The sequence below is a fragment of the Staurois parvus genome, unplaced genomic scaffold (assembly GCF_062004578.1).
Source record: "Staurois parvus isolate SC_StPar_1 unplaced genomic scaffold, SC_StPar_1.0 ptg000217l, whole genome shotgun sequence".
In the NCBI taxonomy this organism is placed as follows: Eukaryota; Metazoa; Chordata; class Amphibia; order Anura; family Ranidae; genus Staurois; species Staurois parvus.
In genome coordinates, this window is record NW_028318013.1 from 9,128,085 (window position 1) to 9,149,978 (window position 21,894).

At 45.4% G+C, this 21,894-nt stretch overlaps 1 protein-coding gene across 2 annotated transcripts in view; it reads right to left on the reverse strand.

The window, feature by feature from the left end:
- Positions 1–6,428: 6,428 nt before the first annotated feature.
- The window catches only part of BMERB1 (bMERB domain containing 1), a 455,721-nt gene continuing 440,255 nt past the window's right edge, over positions 6,429–21,894 (reverse strand). For both annotated transcript variants that reach the window (XM_089679100.1, XM_089679099.1), the window contains one exon: positions 6,429–21,180. In XM_089679100.1, coding sequence (XP_089535226.1) covers positions 21,054–21,180 — 127 coding nt within the window. In that variant the 3' untranslated portion in view covers positions 6,429–21,053. The remainder of the gene's footprint in view (positions 21,181–21,894) is intronic.

A 21,894-nucleotide genomic window follows, 5' to 3' on the forward strand; every position in this document is an offset into this window, starting at 1 on the left:
CCCTCTCTCAATCTCTCTCATCCCCTCTTCTCTCTCTCATCCCCTCTTCTCTCTCTCGCTCTCTCTCTCATCCCCTTCTCTCTCTCTCATATCCCCTTCTCTCTCTCTCATATCCCCTTCTCTCTCTCTCATCCCCTTCTCTCTCTCATCCCCTTCTCTCTCTCTCTCTCATCCCCCCCTCTCTCATCCCCCCTCTCTCTCTTTTTCGTATCCCCTTATCAACCCCCCTCTTCCTCTCACCCCCCTCTCTCTTTCTGTCTCTCTCTCATCCCCCACTCTCTTATCTCTCTCTCATCTCTCATTCTCTCTCTCTCCCTCATCCCACTCTCTCTCTCTCTCGTCACCCCCCTCTCTCACCCCCCTCTATCATCCCCCCTCTTTCATCCCCCTCTCTCACTCCTCTCTATCACCTCTCTTTCTCTTACCACCACTCTTTCTTTCTCCCCCCCTCTCTCACCCCCCTCTCTATACCACCCCCTCTCTCTCTCCCACCCCCATCTCTCTCTCCCTCCCCCCTCTCTCTCTCCCTTCTCTCTCACCCCTCTCTCCCTTCTCTCTCACCCCTATCTCTCACTTTCAGCACTCTCTCTTCCCCTCTCTCTCTCCCTCTCCCTCTCACCCCTCTGTCTCTATTTTTCTCATCCCCTCTCTCTATTTTTCTGTCTCTCTCATCCCCGCAACTCTCTCCCTCATATCCCCCCACTCACTCTCTCATCTCCCCCACCCCTCTCTCTCATTGTCTCTCTCTCATCTCCCTCTCTCATCACTCCCCCTCTCTCTGTCACCCCCCTTCTTTCACCCCCCCTCTTTCACTCCTGCTCCCTCACCCCCTCTCTCTCACCCCCCTTCTTTCTCACCCCCTCTCTCTCTCACTCCCTTCTCTCTCCCTCTCACCCCCTTCTCTCTCTCTCTCATCCCCCCTCTCCCTCCCCCCTCTCTCTCTCTCGCCCCTTCTCTCTCTCTCGCCCCCCTCTCTCTCTCGCCCCCCCCCTCTCTCTCTCTCTCTCACCCTCTCTCTCATCCCCCTCTCTCCTCTTCTCTCATCCCACCCTCTCTCCTACCCCCCTCTCTCCCATTGTCCTGCTCTCTCTCACCCCACTCTTTTTCTCACCCCACTCTTTTTCTCACCCCCCCCTCTCCCTCTCACCCCTCTCTCTTTTTCTGTCTCTCTCATCCACCAACTCTATCTCTCATATCCCCCCACTCTCTTTTCTCTCATCCCTCTCTCCCCCTCTCTCTCATCCCTCTCTCTGTCATCCCCCCTCTTTTCACCCCCCTCTCTCACCCCCCCACTCACTCTCTCATCTCTGTCTCCCCCCTCTCTCTCATCCTCTCTCACCCCCTCCTCTCATCACCCTCCTCTCTCTGTCATCCCCCCTCTCTCACTCCTGCTTTCTCTCTCACCCCCTCTCTCAATCTCTCACCCCCTTCTCTCTGAACAAGAGGAATATCTTCTCTCTCTCTCTCATCCTTCTCTCTCATCCCCCTCTCTCCCTCATTCCCCTCTCTCCTTCACCCCCCTCTCTCTCTTGCTCTCTCTCAACCTTTTCTCGCTCTCTCTCATCCTTTTCTCGCTCTCTCTCATCCTTTTCTCGCTCTCTCTCATCCTTTTCTCGCTCTCTCTCATCCTTTGCTCGCTCTCTCTCATCCTTTGCTCGCTCTCTCTCATCCTTTGCTCGCTCTCTCTCGCTCTCATCCTTTGCTCGCGCTCTCTCTCTCTCATCCTTTGCTCGCTCTCTCCCTCTCTCTCATCCTTTGCTCGCTTTCTCCCTCTCTCTCATCCTTTGCTTGCTCTCTCTCCCTCTCCCTCATCCTTTGCTTGCTCTCTCTCCCTCTCCCTCATCCTTTGCTCTCTCTCCCTCTCCCTCATCCTTTGCTCTCTCTCTCTCTCCCTCATCCTTTGCTCTCTCTCTCCCTCTCTCATCCTTTGCTCGCTCTCTCACCCCCCCTCTCTTCCTCCTCTCTCTCTCATCCCCCACTCACTCTCTCATCTCTCTCTCACCCCCCTCATCCTCTCTCTCCCATCACCCCCTCCCTCATCCCTTCTCTCTCTCTGTCGCCCCCCCCCTTCACCCCCCCTCTCACTCCTGCTCTCTATCACCTCCTCTCTCTCCCATTCCCCCTCTCTCCAATCCTCCCCTCTCACATCCCTCTCTCTCTCCAATCCCCCCCTCTCTCCCATCACCGTCATCACCCCCTCTCACCCCCATCCCCCTTTCTCTCATTCCCCCTCTCATCCCTCTCTCTTTTTTTGTCTCTCTCTCATCCCCCCACTCACGCTCTCATCTCTCTCTCCCCCTCTCTCTCATCACCCCCTCTTTCCCTCATCCCCCCTCTCTCTCTGTCACCCCTCCTCTTTCATCCCCCCTCTCTCACCCCCTTTCTCTCATCTCCTCTCACACCTCCTCTCTCTCAACTCCTCTCACACCTCCTCTCTCTTTACCCCCCTATTTTACCCCCTTCTCTCTTCCCTCCATCTCTTTCACTCTCACCACCCCTTTCTCTCACCCCCCTCTTCTCTCTTACCCCCCCTTCTCTTTCACTTCCTCTCTATCACTTCCCTCTGTCACCCCTCTCCCTCTCTCTCTTGCCCCCTCTCTCACCCCCTCCTCTCTCTCACACCCTTTCTCTAACGCCCTTTGTTTCTCTCTCAATAACAATGTCATTAGCAAAGTGCAGCAAGAAGGGGTTAATGTTCAGCCCCTGATGCATTAGTGACCAATGACAGTTTTTTTAACCATTTTGTGCTGCATTAGTGGTGTCTGTGTTAACCCCGGGGTTAAAAACACTGCCAGTGGCCACTAATGCAGCACAAAGGGGCTAATTAATGCCTATGCTGGCTAACCTGTGTAGAAAAGATGTATACACCTTTTTTCAGGCTGCTCCAATCCGGTCATGTTATCCCCTGTGTGAGCTGGTGGTGTATGCAGGGGCATAGGGGATCATGTGACCAGACCAGAGAGAGCTGAGAAGAGGAAAGTCCATGGGTTAGGGGGCGCAAATTACTTGCCTTACTCTGGGTGCTGAAAACCCACACTACACCACTGCTTAGCACTACTAAAGACACGAACCCTAAATCTAATGTATTGCTTGTGCATAACTCCCCAGTAACACACATTTAACAAGTTAAAGGGACAATATTACTTTTTGGTTTTCCTGTTCAGAGACTATGCTAGAATTGCTCTGAATTTATTTTTCATGTAAAGGTGTTTGTACATTTTGTAGGAAATTCTCTAATTCTAATATTCCCACCCCTTGATGTACAGCTTTGTCTCTCATCAGTTTGAATTATATTGTATTATATATATTATAATATATTCAAGTTATTCATTGCGTCTTTAGGTGACGTTTGCTGAGTTTACAAACTACATTGCCTTACAGAATCTTGTAAGGGGGGGAGGAGGTGCAAAAGAGTATGACTTCTTGTTGTAGAAAGTCCATTGCCAGAGGAGTGAGAGTTAATCTGGATGGAGAAAAAAGAGGAGTCACAGGATCACAGGGGATGTCTGCAGCTAATGGGGCAGGCCTCAGGATTCAGGAAATTACACAGAGGCAAATCTTATTCGCACCGAGTGAGAGAGGTTTTGAATACATTTCTTTTGTTGAGCTGTTTAATAATACACTGATCAAAGGAACACTTTTTAATCAGAGTATAGTATCAAGTCATTTAAACTCCTGGGATATTGAGCAGAGGGGGTTGTTAATCAGTTTCATCTGCTTTGGTGTTAATGAAATTAACAACAGGTGCACTAGATCGGCAACAATGAGATGCCCCCCAAACAGAAATGGTTTTACAGGTAGAGGCCACTGACATTTTTTTTCCCTACTCATCTTTTCTGACTGTTTTTCATTTGGCTAGGGTCAGTGTCACTACTGGTAGCATGAGGTGATACCTGGACCCTACAGAGGTTGCACAGGCACTCCAACTCCTCTGCGATGGCACATCAATACATACCATTGCCAGAAGGTTTGCTGTGTCTCCCAGCACAGTCTCAAGACCATGGAGGAGATTCCAGGAGACAGGCAGTTACTCTAAGAGAGCTGGACAGGACCATAGAAGGTCCTTAACCCATCAGCAGGACCAGTATCTGCTCCTTTGTGGAAGGAGGAACAGGATGAGCACTGCCAGAGCCTTACAAGACGACCTCCAGCAGACCACTGGTGTGAATGTCTCTGACCATACAATCAGAAGCAGACTTCATGAGGGAGACCTGAGGGCCTGATGTCCTCTAGTGTGCCCTATGCTCACTGCTTGGCACCATAGAGCTCGATTGGCATTTGCCATTGAACACCAGAATTGGCAGATCCACCACTGGCACCCTGTGCTTTTTACAGATGACAGAAGGTTCACCCTGAGCATGTGACAGATGTGAAAGGGTCTAGAGAAGCCGTGGAGAACATTATGCTGCCTATAACATCGTTCAGCATGAGCATTTTGGTGGTGGGTCAGTGTTGGTCTGGGGAGGCATATCCATGGAGGGATGCACAGACCTCTATACGCTGGACAATGGCACTCTGTCATTAGGTATTGGGATGAAATCCTTGGACCCATTATCAGACCATATATGCTGGTGCAGTCGTTCCTGGTGCATGACCATGCCCGGCCTCATGTGGCGAGAGTATGCAGGCAGTTCCTGGAGGATGAACGATTTGATACCATTGAATGGCCCACACACTTGCCTGACCTAAATCCAATAGAACACCTGGGATGTCATGTTATGGTCCATCTGAAGCTGCCAGGCTGCACCTCAGACTGTTCAGGAGCTCAATGATGGCCTGGTCCAGATCTGGGAGGAAATACCCCAAGACACCATCTGTCGTCTCATTAGAAGCATACCCTGACATTGTCGGGCATACATACAAGCATGTGAGGGCCATACAAACTACTAAGTACCATTTTGAGTTGCTGCTATGAAATTTCAGCAAAATGGACTAGCCTGCTGCATTATTTTTTCACTTTGATTTTCGGGGTGTCTTTGAATTCAGTCCTCTGTAGGTTGATAATTTTCATTTCCATCAAATGATGGTGCATACTCATGTTCCTAATACATTAGCCAGCCCATATCAGTATAGATATCCAGCATGATATTTATTCCCATTGAGATATGATACTTTTCAAAGTGTTCCTTTAATTTTTTTGAGCAGTGGGTGGTGTTCTAGCAGTGCTGTGTACACATGCATAAATAGGCTCTCTGGATCCATCCACACAGCTTGACAAAGGAGTGCGCCTGACAAACCATCGCAGTATGCATGCTCAGAAACATTTTGCGCTACATCCAGTGACATCATCATGCCCAACGCCACATCCCACGTGCATTCGAGTCCTCCTTTCTCATTTCTCCTCCACACACACAGCTCCTGGAGTGAGATGAGGGACAGCTGCATTGCTGAGAACACGGCCAGTGTCCTATGATACCATCGCCTCATGAGTGACATTTTCAGAGCCTCCTATGCTTCTCCAAAAAGTGAGTTGCTATTGTACCCCCACTTTTATGGAATAAAATTTACTAAACTGTCTACACTTAGAGGTGCCTCTCAATTCTTTTTCTCCCTTACAGAATCTTGCACATACAGGACCACCTGCTGAAGTACTATTGACTGCATCAGAACCAGATTTTTCACTGCTGCAGGACCATTTGAATTTCATTGTATGTCTACATAAATGTGCTTTAAGTGTTACCTTTTTTCACAGGTTTTGTTGTTTTATCAAGACTACTGGCATTATTATAAACATTATCTGGCAGGAGAACTTTTGAAATATACAGTATCAGTGATATTGACAAAAATTAAGTTGTGCTGGTTGAGCTTCTGCATCCAGCATCTGTGAAAAATGTCCAAACAGATATATCTTCATGGACTTGAGTAAAATATTTAGAGCTCATTCATACCCAGGGGCGGACTAACCATTCGGGCACTGCCCAAGGGCCCGGGGTCAGTAGGGGGCACCATGAAATGCCCCTGGTACCTTTTTTTTTTATAGGCTTTTTTGAGTGTGGGCAAGGACACAGGGGCCCCATGATCCTCTATTGCCCGGGGGCCCCATGAGTTGTCAGTCCGCCCCTGTTCATACCATGTTCATAGACCTACAATACAATAATCTGACCTCACAGTAAATACTGAAAAAAAAGCACACATCAATGGATGTCAACGTGCATAAAAATGCACTGGAATATGCATATAAACACATCCAAACATGTATCAATGCACGCTTTTTTTCTCACAAATTTTTATGCATGTGTTAGTGGAAATAATGTTGTTCTTGTACACCTCACTTGACGCAGGAGTGCATACAATACCTGCGTGCCTTCTGGGCTGCATTCTGCCCAGAGTGTTGAGGGAGGGATATAAACAATTAATGGCCTGCAGCATCAAGAGTGGTCTAAACACTGCAGACAACATTCACAGAATAAAGATGCAGCACAAAGCAATTTGAAATATTTGATATATCTATAAACACAGGTTTTTATTAAAATAAACATGCACATATGAGAAAACAAATATAATACATATCCAGATACAAAATATAGACTTCCTTATTGTAATTGTGTACCTTTAAAGTGTATTTGTAGCCAAAACATTTTTTGTTTGTTTCGGAAAGAGTAAAAAGGGTTAAAACCCTGCCAGGTTTTTCTTTTTCTTTTTTTTTGCAATCTGTGTACCATTGGGGAAATAGCAATCCACTTCCTGGCCCAGAGATGCAACATAAGTTACATTTCTCAAATTTAGGCAGAAACAGGTGTCCCCATAGGAATATTTCCCCTTACCTCTTGTCCTGGGGACAACTCTAACATTTTGGATTTCCTCTCACTTTCTTTGTTGGTGACAATGGTCACCAGGATAAACAGAAGGGTGGAATTTCCCCAGTGGATACATAGACAGCAAAAAAAAAAAACTTGAAGGAGTTCCCTCCATCCAAAACTAAAAAACATTTATTTTTCCTAGTGATACATGTAAAGTGTATTTGAACTTTTGCAGTCAAATTTCAGAAAACACCACTATACTTGTTGTGTTCCCATTTACACACACAGCGTGCTAAAAATAGTTTATTTTTTAAATATTTTTTATCTTTTAATATTTCCTACCTTTTTAGATGTTTTTCAGAAGGTACCATTGTAAGGTTTTTTTGAATGTCAGAGCGAGTCTGATCTAAACTAATGCATTCTGATAAGGGGGCATGGTCCACTACCAATTATCCTCTTAGGGAATATACCATCATCCCATATGACTAATACACCTGAAAAAACAAGCACCAGCAGGTAATTAGTTGGGACTTTGTAGATACTCTACCATTAAAGAATATGTAAACCCAAAAAGTCCTGATATATTCCTGTTGTACCATGTACTTGTATGAAAAAGTATCCTGTGTGTTTTTTTTTATATTGCTTCCTTTGTGTGAAATCCCTGGTGTTCCTGCCAGTCCCTCTGCATTTCCATTAAACACTGACCACACTAAGCTTGAAAGTACGTCATGGTAATTTCTCTAGCTGTGCTGGAAACTCAGTGTGCTCTCCTCCAATGATCAGATTTTTCAAGATGTGCCTCCCCCTGCACAGACATTCACTGGGAAGATCAGTGTGATGCTGTTTCTCCTCACCTAGCTTTTATGCAACTGAGAACAGAGGGTATGTGATCACACATAAAAAAAAAGGTAATTATATGTAGCACCCTCTTCGTTTGCTAGGGGGAGTTAGAGTCCTGATTGGTAGAGAGAAGGGGTGAGTAGCAGACTGGGTGCAATAGTCAGGAGGTCAAATGGTGGTCAGGGCTGAGAAGCCTCTGCAGACCAGCCCCTCTGGAATTTCCCCCTGATCTAGAGCTTTGGATGAATGTCTAGAGGCAGTGGGAGGATCTGAAGGAGTGTCCTCTTGAGGGATCCTGGCCAATCCCCAACAGGAGGCTTGGCAAGGGGCCAGGATCACCCTTAAAAGTAAGTGAGCCTGCTCAGCAGCAGGAGAGTTTGGGTGGAAGACAGGAAGATGTGAGGGTGCCGGCAGGAACCTTGAAGGGGGCCCAGATGGAGAGAGGGACCCACCTACAGGCAGTGGAGCTGGAAAGGAAGAAAGCGCAGAGCTTCACTTGCCCCCAGAGCGAGGACCATCTGTGCAGCAGGGAAGGAGCGGCTCAGCTAGAAGGACTGGTAGCAGCCACCAACCCATCAGCAGTACCGGAAAGGATCCAAGTAAGTACCCCTGCACACCCTGGGTTGATAGGGGAAGGGGCACTGTGATGGGAAACCAGATTCGCCACCTGCCTGTGACTGCCCATTTCTAAAAGTGACAGGCACCAGATCTCCTGTTCATGGATACCTCCAGATTGATGGGTGAAGGAAGAGGAGTTCATCTAGGGTCTGGGGTGGTACATTAGGAAATGCTGGCTGGCTCTCTTACAAAGACTGTGTTGCAGTGGAGGCTTGTAAATAGTTCAAGAAGTCGGCCTCAGTTCATACGTTCCATTGGGCATCCTGTACACCCCTAACCCTATCCTAGTTCAAATCCCCCTAAAAAAAACACAAAAACAAAGCTCAAGGACTGATCTATGACTTCTGGATGTAAACTTGTGTGAAGATGTGTGGTGCCTGGCTGTGCAGGACTATAGAGGGACTAGAAATCTTTGCAACTTCAAAAGGAGCAGTGCTACATGTGGGCACTAATCCGGGATTTTCCTATAGCAACCTGCTTGCCATTACCCCTAGCAACCAACGAGCCCAGAAAGGGATAACGCTACTGCTGTTGCCCATAGCAACCATGGCAGACTGAAAAGGATTGTGTTTTTTGTCAGTTGCTCAAGACAGAACAATGTGCTTTGTTATTACTATTGCCCGAGCAACCAAAATAGCCCATCAAGTTGCAAATGTCTTTTTCACTGCTCTACAGGTGGCATCTACAAATGACTTTGCCCTAAATCTACTTGCTATAATTAGAGAAGTGCCTGTAATTACGGTCGTTCTGTTTGCCATTGTCTGGAGCAACTGGAGCGGCCTAACCAGTCTGCACAAGTTCCTTTTCTGCTATAAGTGACTATGTACTTTGTGTACCTGAAAATGTAATTGAACTGTCTCTCACTTCTCTGCACGCTGTTGCTTGGAGCAAACGGTTCAGTTTCAGTGTTCTCCAGTCTTTGCTGCTGAACAGTTGGCTACAACAAAAGAGACTATTCTACCAATCTCTTTATTGCCTGCAGATGTCAGAGCCTGCCTCATGTCTTTGCTTGTCATTGCCTAGGACAATCGGAATGGCCTGCTACCCTGTTGATTACAAATGCCCAGCTGCTTTACACTAGTTGGGCCCAGAGACTTTATTTGTACAATCATGTTCAGGGGTGTGCTTCGTGCTCCGCTGCTACCCTTAGCAACCACTGTGGAATATCACTACCACAGTTCCTGCCAAGCCAGTCAGTTTATTCCTGCCTGGAACATCAGGGGTTACCACTAGCATGGAAACATTCCTGCCCAGCAGACTGGCTGGCGCCAAATATTCATGAGGAAGGATGTTGCCACGCCCATGCGCCTGCCCTAAAAAACGCCCTCTACATCAGAGAGAGAGAAGCTATATCAAGGGCGTATTGCAGGTGTTCCCAAATGTCTTCGTACCGGAGATCACCCTGGTGGACACAGGCGCCTGCCTGGGACATCGTGGATGCTTCAGCCTGGGGCTGGTCTGAGGGACGAAGAGACTGTCTAATTTGCCCTGAATGCAGGAGACCAACTGCTCTGATCAAAGCCTGGGTCAGGGGCAGCCACTCAACAAGCTGATGCTCAGCAATCTGGCGCCTCACACATGCAGTGTGGACCTGCTGATGCGGCTATATTCGGAGAAGCCGGAGAATGGGATTTGGAGAACCGGAGGAAGTTCAGTGCTTGAGCTACAAAGAAGGGTTGAGTCCCAGGACCGCAACTCCCCTGCCAGCAGAGGAAGGTTGCCTGCCATCATCCACCATTCGCTCAAAGCTTTTGCTGGAGGACCGATGCCAAAAAGCCCTGCCCTGACGGAACCAGCCGATATCCCGGATCAGCAGCCTCACCCACCAGCCCTGACCATTCCGCTTATTAGGAGCATAGCTGCGAGGACGCCCAATCTCAGGTGAGCCAGTGGAGAGTGTCAGTGGTGGGAATAGAACGAGAGTCACACAGGCTGTTGGCACAATTCGGGCCCCTAGAAATTGAACAGCAGGACTGGTCTGCGGGAGATACACAGAAAGAATGGAACTTGGGGTGCACTACAGAGGACCTGGACTCGCTGATGGGACCGTCAGAAGAACTCTTTCCACCAGACTCTGCTGGATGTTCCTGCAGGTCAGAACCTGTGAGGATACCTATCCGAGTCCCATTACCAAAATTCTCCTCACCATGGTCTAGGACCAAGGCCAAGCATACTGATTTGCAGACTCCCTAATGCCCCACATGTGCTGGTCTGGGAATATTTTGCCAGTTCACACCATTTTCTTTAAGAGGGGCTCCTCCTTAACCTACAAATGACTTATTCCATTTCTCATTGCTAAAGTGCCTTATTGGTGCAAGGCCAATATGGTGCCAATATTTAAAAAGGGGTCAAAATCTTTACTAAGTAATTATAGACCTGTTCGTTTAACTTCTATTGTAGGAAAATATTTTAAGCAACAGACAACATGGATTCAGGAGAGACAGAAGTTGTCAAATCTTATTTCTTTTTATGAGGAGGTGAGCAAAACCTTGGACAGAGGGGTGGCGGTGGATGTGGTATACTTTGGATTTTGAAAGCATTTGGCACAGTTCCCCACACATGGCTAATGTGTAAGGTAAAGTCTACGGGCTTGGAAAAATCCAGATGTAAATGGATAATAAACTGGCTAAAAGATGGTATTCAAAGAGTAGTAGTTAATGATTGATACTCTGAATGGTCTAGGGTTGTCAGTGGTGTACCCCAAGGTTCAGTGTTGGGACCCTTACTTTTTAATATATTTATAAATGATATAGGGTCTGGGATTATAAATACCATTTCAGTCTTTGCAGATGACACCAAGCTGTGCAGTGGAATAACGTCCTTACAGGATGTCTCCAACTTACAAGCCGACCTCAATGCACTGTTTAATTGGGCAACTATGTGGCAAATGAGGTCCAATGTTGATAAATGTAAGGTTATGCACTTGGGGGCTAAGAATATGCATGTATCATACATACTGGGGGGGTACAACTGGGGGAATCAATGGTGGAGAAGGATCTGGGAGTTCTGGTAGATCACAAACTTAATAATGGCATGTGCCAAGCTGCGGTTTCTAAAGCAAGTAAAATCCTCTCTTGTATTAAAAGAGGTATAGACTCCAGAGAAAGAGAACATTTTACCCCTGTACAAATCATTAGTAAGACCTCATCTGGAATATGCAGTTCAGTTTTGGGCACCAATTCACAAAAAGAATATTGGGGAACTGGAGAAAGTACAGAGAAGGGCAACCATACCGATAAGAGACATGGAGGAGTTCAGCTATGAGGAAAGATTAGAGGAACTGAATTTATTCTCTCTTGAAAAGAGGAGATTAAGGGGGGGATATGATTAACATGTATGACCTCAGGGTGAATAACTCTGGCCAGCTCAGTGGATTGCTTTAAAAAAGGCCTGGATTCATCTTGGATACACAAAATATACCTGGTTACTAACATTTATAGATAAAGTTGATCCAGGGAATATCCGATTGCCTCTCCGGGGATCAGGAAGGAGTTTTTTCCCCTGCAGGAGCAAATTGGATCATGCTTTGCTGGGGGGGGGGGGTTGCCTTCCTCTGGATCTACTGTGGGTGTAGGATTATACGTTTTTTTTTCTTTTTTTAATGGTTGAACTGGATGGACTTTTGTCTTTTTTCATGCAGACTACTATGTATCTCTATTAGAAAGTTAGCCAGTGTTAGGGGCTTTGTTATCATTTCTTTGTTGCTGTCTTTCTTTCCCCACTGTTTGGAGGTTATCCAAGATGGCTGTCTTTCCTGCTGGGCATAAAGAAGACTTCAGTGAGTTCGTGGAGGGTTTTCCTTCTGGGGGACGCACTCCAGTTTTTTTGTAAATGTGTATATGTTACTGTACATATTTAAAATTTTGCTCTTGTTATTAGCTGCAGTGAGGTGTAGCTAGGTTGTATATATGTAAATCTGGGTAATAAATTTATTTTTCTAATGCTTAATTTATTTGTACATATTTTATTCCCTTTCCCAGTTTGTATCCTTTTTTCCTCCTCACCTTTTTTCTGTAAAGGATGCACTGCTCATGGGCTCAGGATACGTCTGTTTTTGCCCCCCAGCTGTTTTTTTCTTAGCGGGAGGGGTGAATGTAGCACCCTCCTAGTTAGCTAGGGAAAGCTAGATTGCTGATTAGAGGAGGGCTGAGTCAGCAAACTGGGTGCAATAGTCAAGAGGTCAAATTGTGGTCAGGGCTGAGAAGGTTCTGTAGGCAAACTGCTCTGGAGTTTCCCCCTGCTCTAGAGCTTTGGAGGAATATTTAGAGGCAGTGGGATGATCTGTAGAGTGGCTGGCTTGTACTCTTGAGAGATCCTGGCCAATCCCCAACAGAAGGCTTGGCAAGGGGCCAGGACAACCCTTAAAAGTAAGTGAGCCTGCTCAGCAGCAGGAGGGTTTGGTGGCAGGCAGAGAGGAAGATGTGAGGCTGAAGGCAGGAGCCTTGAAGGGGGCCCAGATGGAGAGAGGGACCCACCTACAGGCAGTGGAGCTGGAAAGGAAGAAAGCTCAGAACCTCACTGGCCACCAGAGTGAGGACTACCTGTGCAGCAGGGAAGGAGCTTCCCAGCTAAAATGCCTGATAGCAGCCACCAACCCATCAGCAGTACAGGAGAGGATCTGAGTGAGTACCCCTGCACCCCCCTGGGCAGATAGGGGAAGGAGAAACCAGGTTCACCAACTGTCTGGGACTGTCTATTTCTTAAACAACAGGCACCAGATCCCCTGTTCAGGGATCCATTCCACTGGGCATCCTGTACACCTCTAACACTCTTAGTTCAAACCCCCCTAATAAAATCACAAAAACAAAGCTCAAGGATTGATCTCTTGGATGTAAGCCTGTGTGAAGATGCATGTTGCCTGGCTGTGCAGGACTATAGGGGGATCAAAAATCTATGCAACTCCTAAGGGGGGGTAGTGCTACACATATCTGTTTTTTTATATCTACAGTATACACAAATGTGTAGCCTTTCATTTCCATTTTAAACTGAATTTACAAGGTGAAGGTTTACAATCACTTTAAGTACAATCCGCACATAAGCCTAAAGGCTTGGACAGATAAAAAAAAAACACATGGGCATTTACCACATTGTATTAAATGTATTTATTGATTAGAGTATCTAAAAAGTCCCAAATTATTACCAATTGGTGTTTGTTTTTTTCTGAGCCTGTCACCATTAATATATAATGCAGGAAGCCTAGCCTCTAACCATTTAACCCTCTGTTAGAACATTCACTCTTCAAATCTAGGTACAATTGAGCATGAAGCTCTGCCTGCACAGTACAGACAGGGTAAATTATGGCAAACACAGCTAAGCATCCCTCTCATAAACAAACAGAACTATATACATATTTTCCTTGCGGGGGGTCCAGAATAGAGCATCTAAAAAAGGCAAGATGCAATTTTTAAATATTTTTTATTATGTAAAATAAGTATTATCCCATTTTGGCTGCAGAAGTATTTTAAGTACGATGACTATCCACAGCCATGTAATCAGACTAATAGAACGGTATATCTACTCTACTGTAGTTGTCTTTTTGCTTAACAAGATATTTAATTTTGTGAAGGCAATCTTTTTACTGCTGAATGGGAAACATTTGGCCCCCTTGTAACCAATCATTGAGTATTGTTTTGTAAGGGTAAATCAAAGCCACATTTTGCAACTCAAAGCGCTGTTTGTTTTGTATAAGGTCTTGGAATCCTCTTGCTGGCTTTTTTTAGTAACTATGCAAGTTTTCATTATTTCACCTTTATTTGTTTTGAATTGAGTTTACTGCATGATATGGAAGTGAATAATTGGAACTTTGGACTTGTTAACTAGATATGCTTTAAAACATATATGTTAATACATGATATAATAATGCTCATAGCCAGGTATTTTCTCACGTGTGTCAGACACTATTCAATTGACTTAAATGGGAAAATGTAAGTCAGCAAACAAAAAATGCAGCTTACAGGATTTCTTTTTCGGATGTTTCTCACTGTACTTTATTCTCAACATACTATATACTCGCTATAAAGAATTACTGTAAGAAGGCCTGATAGAAAACAGGTTTTATTATTCAGTGTATTTTGCTTAATAAAGAAAAATCAGCATATTGCATAACCAAATATCACATTTAAATGAGCCCTTTGTTGATGAAGAGTATCTTGGTACCCACACTTTTTTTTTTTTTTTTTTTTTAAAGCAGAAGCTGGTGCCTTTTACATTTCTTGGCAGCATTCTGGACTCAGTTATTTTTAATGGGAAACTATAGTGTATTTTCAACATGTACGTATTTTAAGTTTCTTTTGACGCAAGTGATTTTGGATAAAAATGTAACATTACTTGCTGGCTTATCTTGGATCTGAATGTTTACTTTCAGGTTCGTAAAGGTTTTTTGTCCTTTGAGTGGACTTTTCCTCATTTTAAATAAAAACAACAATAGCATGCAGTTCTGATATGAAATCATTTTAAATTAATTAGCTAAATTAGCTTTTACTTACAATCACTGTTTTTTTGCACTTCCTGGTTGAATTGTGATTTAGCCCTGGCTTCACAGATACATCCTGGAAAGGCTACATCACCACTGCCTTCCTGGGAAATCTCATCTGTATACTGTGAGACCTCACATGTCCAAGGAGGCAGAATCAGAGTTTCAGGTAGTAAAGGGAGATGGATTTATCTGTCATTAGTGAAAATAGCCACCATGAGAACAATGGGGAGAAGAAAAATAAGATCTACAAAAAATAAAAAGACTGTAATTATCTATAAATACACTATATTGCCAAAAGTATCAATATTGAGTTCAATATTGAGTTGGCCCACCCTTTTCAGCTTTAAGAGCTTCAACTCTTCTGGGAAGGTTGTCTACAAGGTTTAGGAGTGTGTCTCTTGGAATGTTTGACCATTCTTCCAGAAGCGCATTTGTGAGGTCAGGCACTGATGTTGGAGGGGAAGGCCTGGCTCGCAGTCTTCGCTCTAATTCATCCCAAAGGTGTTCTATTGGGTTGAGGTCAGGACTCTGTGCAGGCCAGTCAAGTTCCCCCACCCCAAACTTGCTAATCCATGCCTTTATGAACCTTGCTTTGTGCAGTGGTGTTCAGTCATGTTGGAACAGGAAGAGACCATCCCCAAACTGTTCCCATGGATTTGAGAGCATGAAATTGTCCAAAATGTCTTAGTGTCACAAGTTAGCCTGCAGTTTCTTGTTTGTGCATTCTTACCTTCTTGCTACAGTGCTTTTCCTGATTCCCTTCACATTTGTGGTTTGTCTGTGCCCACCTATGGACGTTGCCTGCTATTCTCTGGGTTTTATTTACTTTCCATCACTTCCTGGCCCGCCTCCTAGTTTGCTCAGTCTAGCCCACTTTGCCTGAGCAACCTCTTAGTTCTCTGAGCTCCTGTTTGTTGCTATTCCTGTATCTAACTACCTGTGTACCGAGCAGGGGCGGACTGACAACTCATAGGGCCCCGGGCAATAGGGGATAATGGGGCCCCTGTGTCCTTGCCCAAACTCAAAAAAGCCTATGAAAAAGGTACCAGGGGCATTTCATGGGGCCCCCTACTGACCCCGGGCCCTCGGGCAGTACCCGAGTTTCCAAATGGTCAGTCCGCCCCTGGTACCGACCCCGGCTTCGTCCACCAACTGCGCTTGATTTCCACTTATCCTGACCTCGGCTTGTCTATTGGATTTCCTGTTGTCTCCTGACATTGTTCTCTGCTCACGCAAGTGGTCTCCTCATCCTCAGCTGGGCGTACCAGAGGGCTGTGACATGGTTCTAGCTTGCTGCAAGTCCATCCCCACCATCAGGAGCTCTGGTGAAGAAGCAGGCTGGGGCTTAGACTCCGCGTCCTGGGGAACCCAGAGTTGGTGATCTACAAGGGCTCACTACTTCTCCAAATGCATGATGGTAAGCTCCGTCCTTGTGCCTTCTTCTCTAAGAAGTTTTCAGATGCCAAAAGGAATTATACCATCGGGGATCGGGAACTGCTGTCTATAAAGCCTGCACTGCAAGAATGGTGACATCTGCTGGAGGGATTTCCACATTGTATCCTGATTTATACTAATCATAAGAACCTCCAGTATCTGCAATCCACCAGGCGTTTGAATCCCAGACAAGCGCGATGGGCCTTCTTCTTTTTAACAGATTTAACTTTGACATTACCTTTCGGCCCGGTTTTAAAAATGCTCATGCAGATGCCTTGTCCAGATCATTTGACATTGCTGACTCTGAATGTCGTGTTGAACCAGAACCTATTATTTCTGCCAATCGTATCCTGGCCACCACTCTTTTCCAGTCTAAACACATCCCACCTGGAAAGAACTTTTGTGGTCCCTGCCCTTCGCTCCAAGCTACTCAAATGAACACATGACTCTAAATTCTCTGGACATCCTGGTGTGCAAACGCACCTGTGCCTTCCTGCAGCATCATTACTGGTGGCCCTCACTGCGGAAGGATGTTGAAGAATATGTTCAGGCTTGCCAAATTGTGTCAACTAACTGCACTTCCAGGACTACCTTCTGCCGTCATGTTGGCTTCCAACTTTATTAGGGAAATCTTCCATCTTCATGGTATGCCCTCACACATCGTCTCTGATAGAGGTGTTCAATTTACAGCTCACTTCTGGAGGGCTCTGGCCACATCCTCCGGAATCAAGTTGAACTTCTCCTCAGCCTTTCATCCGCAGTCTAATGGCCAAACTGAAAGAGTCAACCAGAATGTTCAACGATATATTTGTGACTTCATTTCGGCCCATCAGGATAATTGGGTAGACCTTCTACCCTGGGCAGAGTTTGTCGTTAATACCCATACCAGTGCCAGCACTGGTGAGTCTCCTTTTTCACTGTGTATGGTCATCATCCTTCTGTGCCATTTCCCATTTCCATTTCTTCTGCGGTGTCCGCGGCTACAGAGTCGCAATGATCATTCAATTCTTTCTGGGCAGGGGTTTCCAAGAATTTTACGTCTGGCAGCTTCCAAGTACAAAGTAGCTGCAGATCGTCATCGCTGTGTGAGTCCCAAATTTCTCCCTGGTGGCAAGGTTTGACTCTCTACAAAGAATATCCGTCTACAAGTACCCTCTATCAAATTTGCTCCTCGTTTCATTGGCCCGTTTACCATCCTCCGCCAGGTCAATCCTGTTGCTTTCAAACTTTGCCTCTCTTCACATCTGAGAATCCCTAATGTTTTCCATGTTTCTCTTCTGAGACCGTACATCAACAGGTTTTCCCATCCTCATCGGCATCCCTCCCCAATAGTGAGTACCACGGATCAGTATGAAGTCAAGCAAATCTTGGATTCCAAATTCAACAGAGGGAAGCTTTTGTTTCTAATTGACTGGAAGGGATATGGATTCCTTCTACTGATGTTTCTGCACCCTGTCTTTTTCATCAGAAGTTTAATCTTAAGCCTGGCCCTAAACAAGTGGGGAGACCTCGTAAGGGGGGGAGGGGATACTGTCACAAGTTAGCCTGCATTTTCTTGTTTGTGCATTCTTACCTCCTTGCTGCAGTGCTTTTCCTGATTCCCTTCACATGTATGGTTTGCCTGTGCCCACATGTGGGCGTTCCCCGCTATTCTCTGGGTTTTATTTACTTCCTTTCCATCACTTCCTGGCCTGCCTCCTAGTTTGCTTGTCTATATAAGACATGCTCAGTCTAGCACACTTTGCCTGAGCAACTTCTTAGCTCCTGTTTGTTGCTACTCCTGTATCTGACTACCTGTGTACCGACCCCGGCTTCGTCCACCGACTGTGCTTGATATCCGCTCATCCTGACCTCGGCTTGTCTATTGGATTTCCTGTTGTCTCCTGCCATTGTACTCTGCTCACACAAGCGGTCTCTGCATCCTCAGCTGGGCGTACCTGGGAGCCACAACCTGGTTCTAGCTTGCTGCAAGTCCATCCCCACCATCAGGAGCAGCTCTGGTGAAGAAGCAGGCTGGGGCTTAGACTCCGTGCCCGGGGGAACCCCGAATTGGTGAGCCACAAGGGCTCACTACCACAGGCGCTTGACAATTCGTTCCAATAAAGGGAACTCTTAAGGTGTCAACGTACTAAGGGGCCAAGCCCAACCCCTGAAAAACAACCCCACACCATAATCCCCCCTCCACCAAACTTTACACTTGGCTCAATGCAGTCAAGCAAGTACCATTCTCCTAGAAACTGCCAAACCCATACATGTCCATCGGATTTCCAGACAGAGAAGCGTGATTCATCACTCCAGAGAACATGTCTCCACTGTTCTATAGTCCAGTGGGGGAGTGTTTTTCACCACTGCATTTGACACTTGGTACCTGGTGTAAGGCTTGAATGCAGCTGCTCGGCCATGGAAGCCAATTCCATGAAGCTCTCAATGCACTGTTGTTGTGCTAATCTGAAGGCCACACAAAGTTTGGAGGTCTTTAGCTAATGAGTCTGCAGACAGCTGGCGACTTATGCCCCCTGTGCGCTTCAGCGTGTGCTGACCCTGCTCTGTAATTTTACGTGGCCTACCATTTCATGGCTGAGTTACTGTTGTTCCCAGTTGCTTCCACTTTGTTATAAAAAAAACTAACAGTTGACTATGGAATATTTAGTAGCAAGGAAATTTCATAGATGGACTTATTGCACAGGTGGCAACCTATTACGTTAAAAATGCTTGAATTCTCTGAGCTCCTGAAAGCGACTCATTCTTTCCAAATGTTTGTAAAAGCAGTCTGCATGCCTAGTTGCTTGATTTTATACACCTCTGGCCATGGAGGAGATTGGAACACCTGGATCCAATGTTTTGGAGGGGTGTCCCGATACTTTTAGCAATCTAGTGTATCTGTAGATTACCATTACTAAACATTCCAAAAGGTGCCTTGGGTCGGTATTAAATCCAAAAATGTAATATATTGCAGCTTACCAATTATTTGATATGATGGCTGCATTCATTATATTTTTTTATGCATTTTTCCCTTTGTTGTTACCTGATCTGGCCAGTAACACAATTCTTGTATTAGAGCCCTCACTCTGGATGAAGGAGCCCAGGAGCACCTTTGGACAGCAGCATTGTCAGTCTAAGGGGGAGGGTAATGTTAGATGCACTAGCAGATTTAGATAAAGCCAAGCTCCAGCTCACTCCCTAACTCTGGAATAAGTATACAGAACAGGCCTACAGATTATTTTTAGACTTTATGACTTCATATTTGTCTAGGTCAATAGCAGGTAGTAAAAACTGAAGCTATATAAACATGTTAGGGACAGAACATTTAAAAACAAGTCAACAATGCCTGGTTAGATTTTTAGGTGCTGTGTCTTGTCTTCATTTCAGGCTGCCAACAGGTTTACATGCATAGCTTTAGCTGTATACAAATCTGTTTTAATACGTCATACTAAAACTATACAGACTCTACTGTCTTTGGGTCATATCAGTAACACAGACCAATAATTTCCAGTACTAAGTAGGAAGCACAGCTAGACTATCTAATAGGCAGATGTAGCTGTCACTTGTACATACTGTAAAATATTTACATACTATACATAGAAACAAGGTTTTTAAATTTCAATACTCTTTCATAAGATTCATTACATTAAGCGTATCACATTTACATTTTTAAATTGTAAAATAAAAAGGAAAAATGCTATAGTTCCCCCTTAAAGTCATTGAACTGCAATCTAACTAGATTGCGTGCATACAAAAATACATGCATGACTACGAAGGCTCAGAATGCTTCATTAACCATCTTCCAATCTAAAATCCTTTTGTGCGATTGGAGCATAACAGGGCTCTCAGTTAATTCTGATGATGACTTCTTCATAATGCGTATACTTTGATCCCTTGGGATGGCCATAGAAAGATGCATGTCTTGCCAAGAACAGTGAGAAGTTGCCCATCTACCCATCTTGTAACTTGTTGGGATATGCTATGGGAACGACCAAACACATTGCAAGTGTCTCTGACAAGTGCAAGTTATTTCTCCCCAGGGAAGCCCAGACTGCTTTATTGATGAACATTCTCCTTAATCAGAAACATCACCAGCAGGGATTGAGTCACGTGTGGCTACCCTTATATTTGGTGATCAAATTAGCTTGTAACTGACAAAATGATGATAAAACTAAGTTAATTTGTTTCTTGCTGTTAGGGTTTTAATAGTACTACTGGTACACATTTGCTTTTCTAGTTCTGTAATACTGAGGGTACTTAGATCAAAAATGTTAGGCTGATTTAAATGTGATGTAATCCTGCAAGCAAAAGTGGTATTCTGAAATGGCAAATCATATGGATGGCAGCAATCAAGTAAATGTTAATTTAAAGACCTGTGTACTCTACCCCAATTCAAACTTCAGCTTTGAGTTGCTTGTTTCAGGCCAGTGAAAGTTGGTTTCTGCTCACTGTGTTTTAATAAATAAAGGACAAATTGTTCCAGTGACATAATGTTTTGGGTTGCACTGAGCTGTATGGCATGTACCTCTTACCTTTAAAATCCTGCAGGGCTGGTAGAGCTGTTATGCATTGTAGGAATTCACTCTCTAGGGCTTTACATGGGTCACCTGATATCTATACTCAGTCATATTATATACACAGCATGTTAATATCTCAAAGGAGGTGACAACACATACTACTATTTCTACTAAGTAATCATCACTCAGGCTTGTACAAATCAGTACTGCTGCTGGCCATCCTGAGATAGATATATATATATATATATATATATATATCTCTTGGTACATACACGCTCCTCTTTAAACATGCTCGTTGAGTGATCCATGCGACAGAGAGGGATACACTATTGGTAAATGCAGTACTGTAATATCTACAGCACGTACAGTTCTTGGCAGTAGGATTCTAGATGCATTGAACCCTTTCCTAAAGAACCCTGCCAGCAAATCATAGGAGAATTCAGATAATCACGGGCTGTGTGTTACATAATGCTGCACTGGGTGGTCCCACAGCAATCCTTGAGGATGGCCATTCCTGTTTTTGTTATTGAAGTTTTGCTTGTTGGCAGTTCGGTTTTCTTCTCTGGAGTCACACCTGTAATAGCAAAAAAAAAAAAAATAATGCCATGAAAGGGTTAAGAGAACAGGCTAATGAATTTTGAGTTTATTTTCTATTGGAAAGAGGCAATTAAGGAGGGATAAGATTACATGGTTCTTATAGCGAATGTCAGGGATCACGGCTCCGTGCTCCTCGATCGCGGCTCTGTCCCCCGCGCATGCGCATTGGCGGCAGATCGCGCCGGGACACAGGCACTAGGTCCCGGCGAGCCGCGGCTGACAGGACGCCGCGCATGCGCAGTAGGTGCCGGGGGCGCGCCTCAGGTGCCCAATGACAGCCGGGGGCGCGTCCTAGCCGGCCAATGACAGTGCAGGGCGCACTATTTAAAGATGCCCTGCACTGTCACAGATTGCCGCAAGGTCTTCCTGTGATCCCGAGTTCCTGCACCTGTCTAGTGACCCTGATTGACCCTGACTACGCTGCCTGCCCCTGTGATTGACCCAGATTGCCCTGACTATTCTGCCTGCTCCTGTGATTGACCCGGATTGTCCTGACTACTCTGCCTGCTCCTGCGTTTGACCCGGATTGCCCTGACCATTCTACGGATTGACTTCCCTGCTGACCCTGCGTGTGACCCGACTACTCTTCGCCTACCGATTCTGTACCCCGCTTACCCTCACGGTCCCACGATCCGTTACTACCCTGCTGGGGCCGCCATCCTCTTCATATCTGGCTCTCCCGGTACCTGTC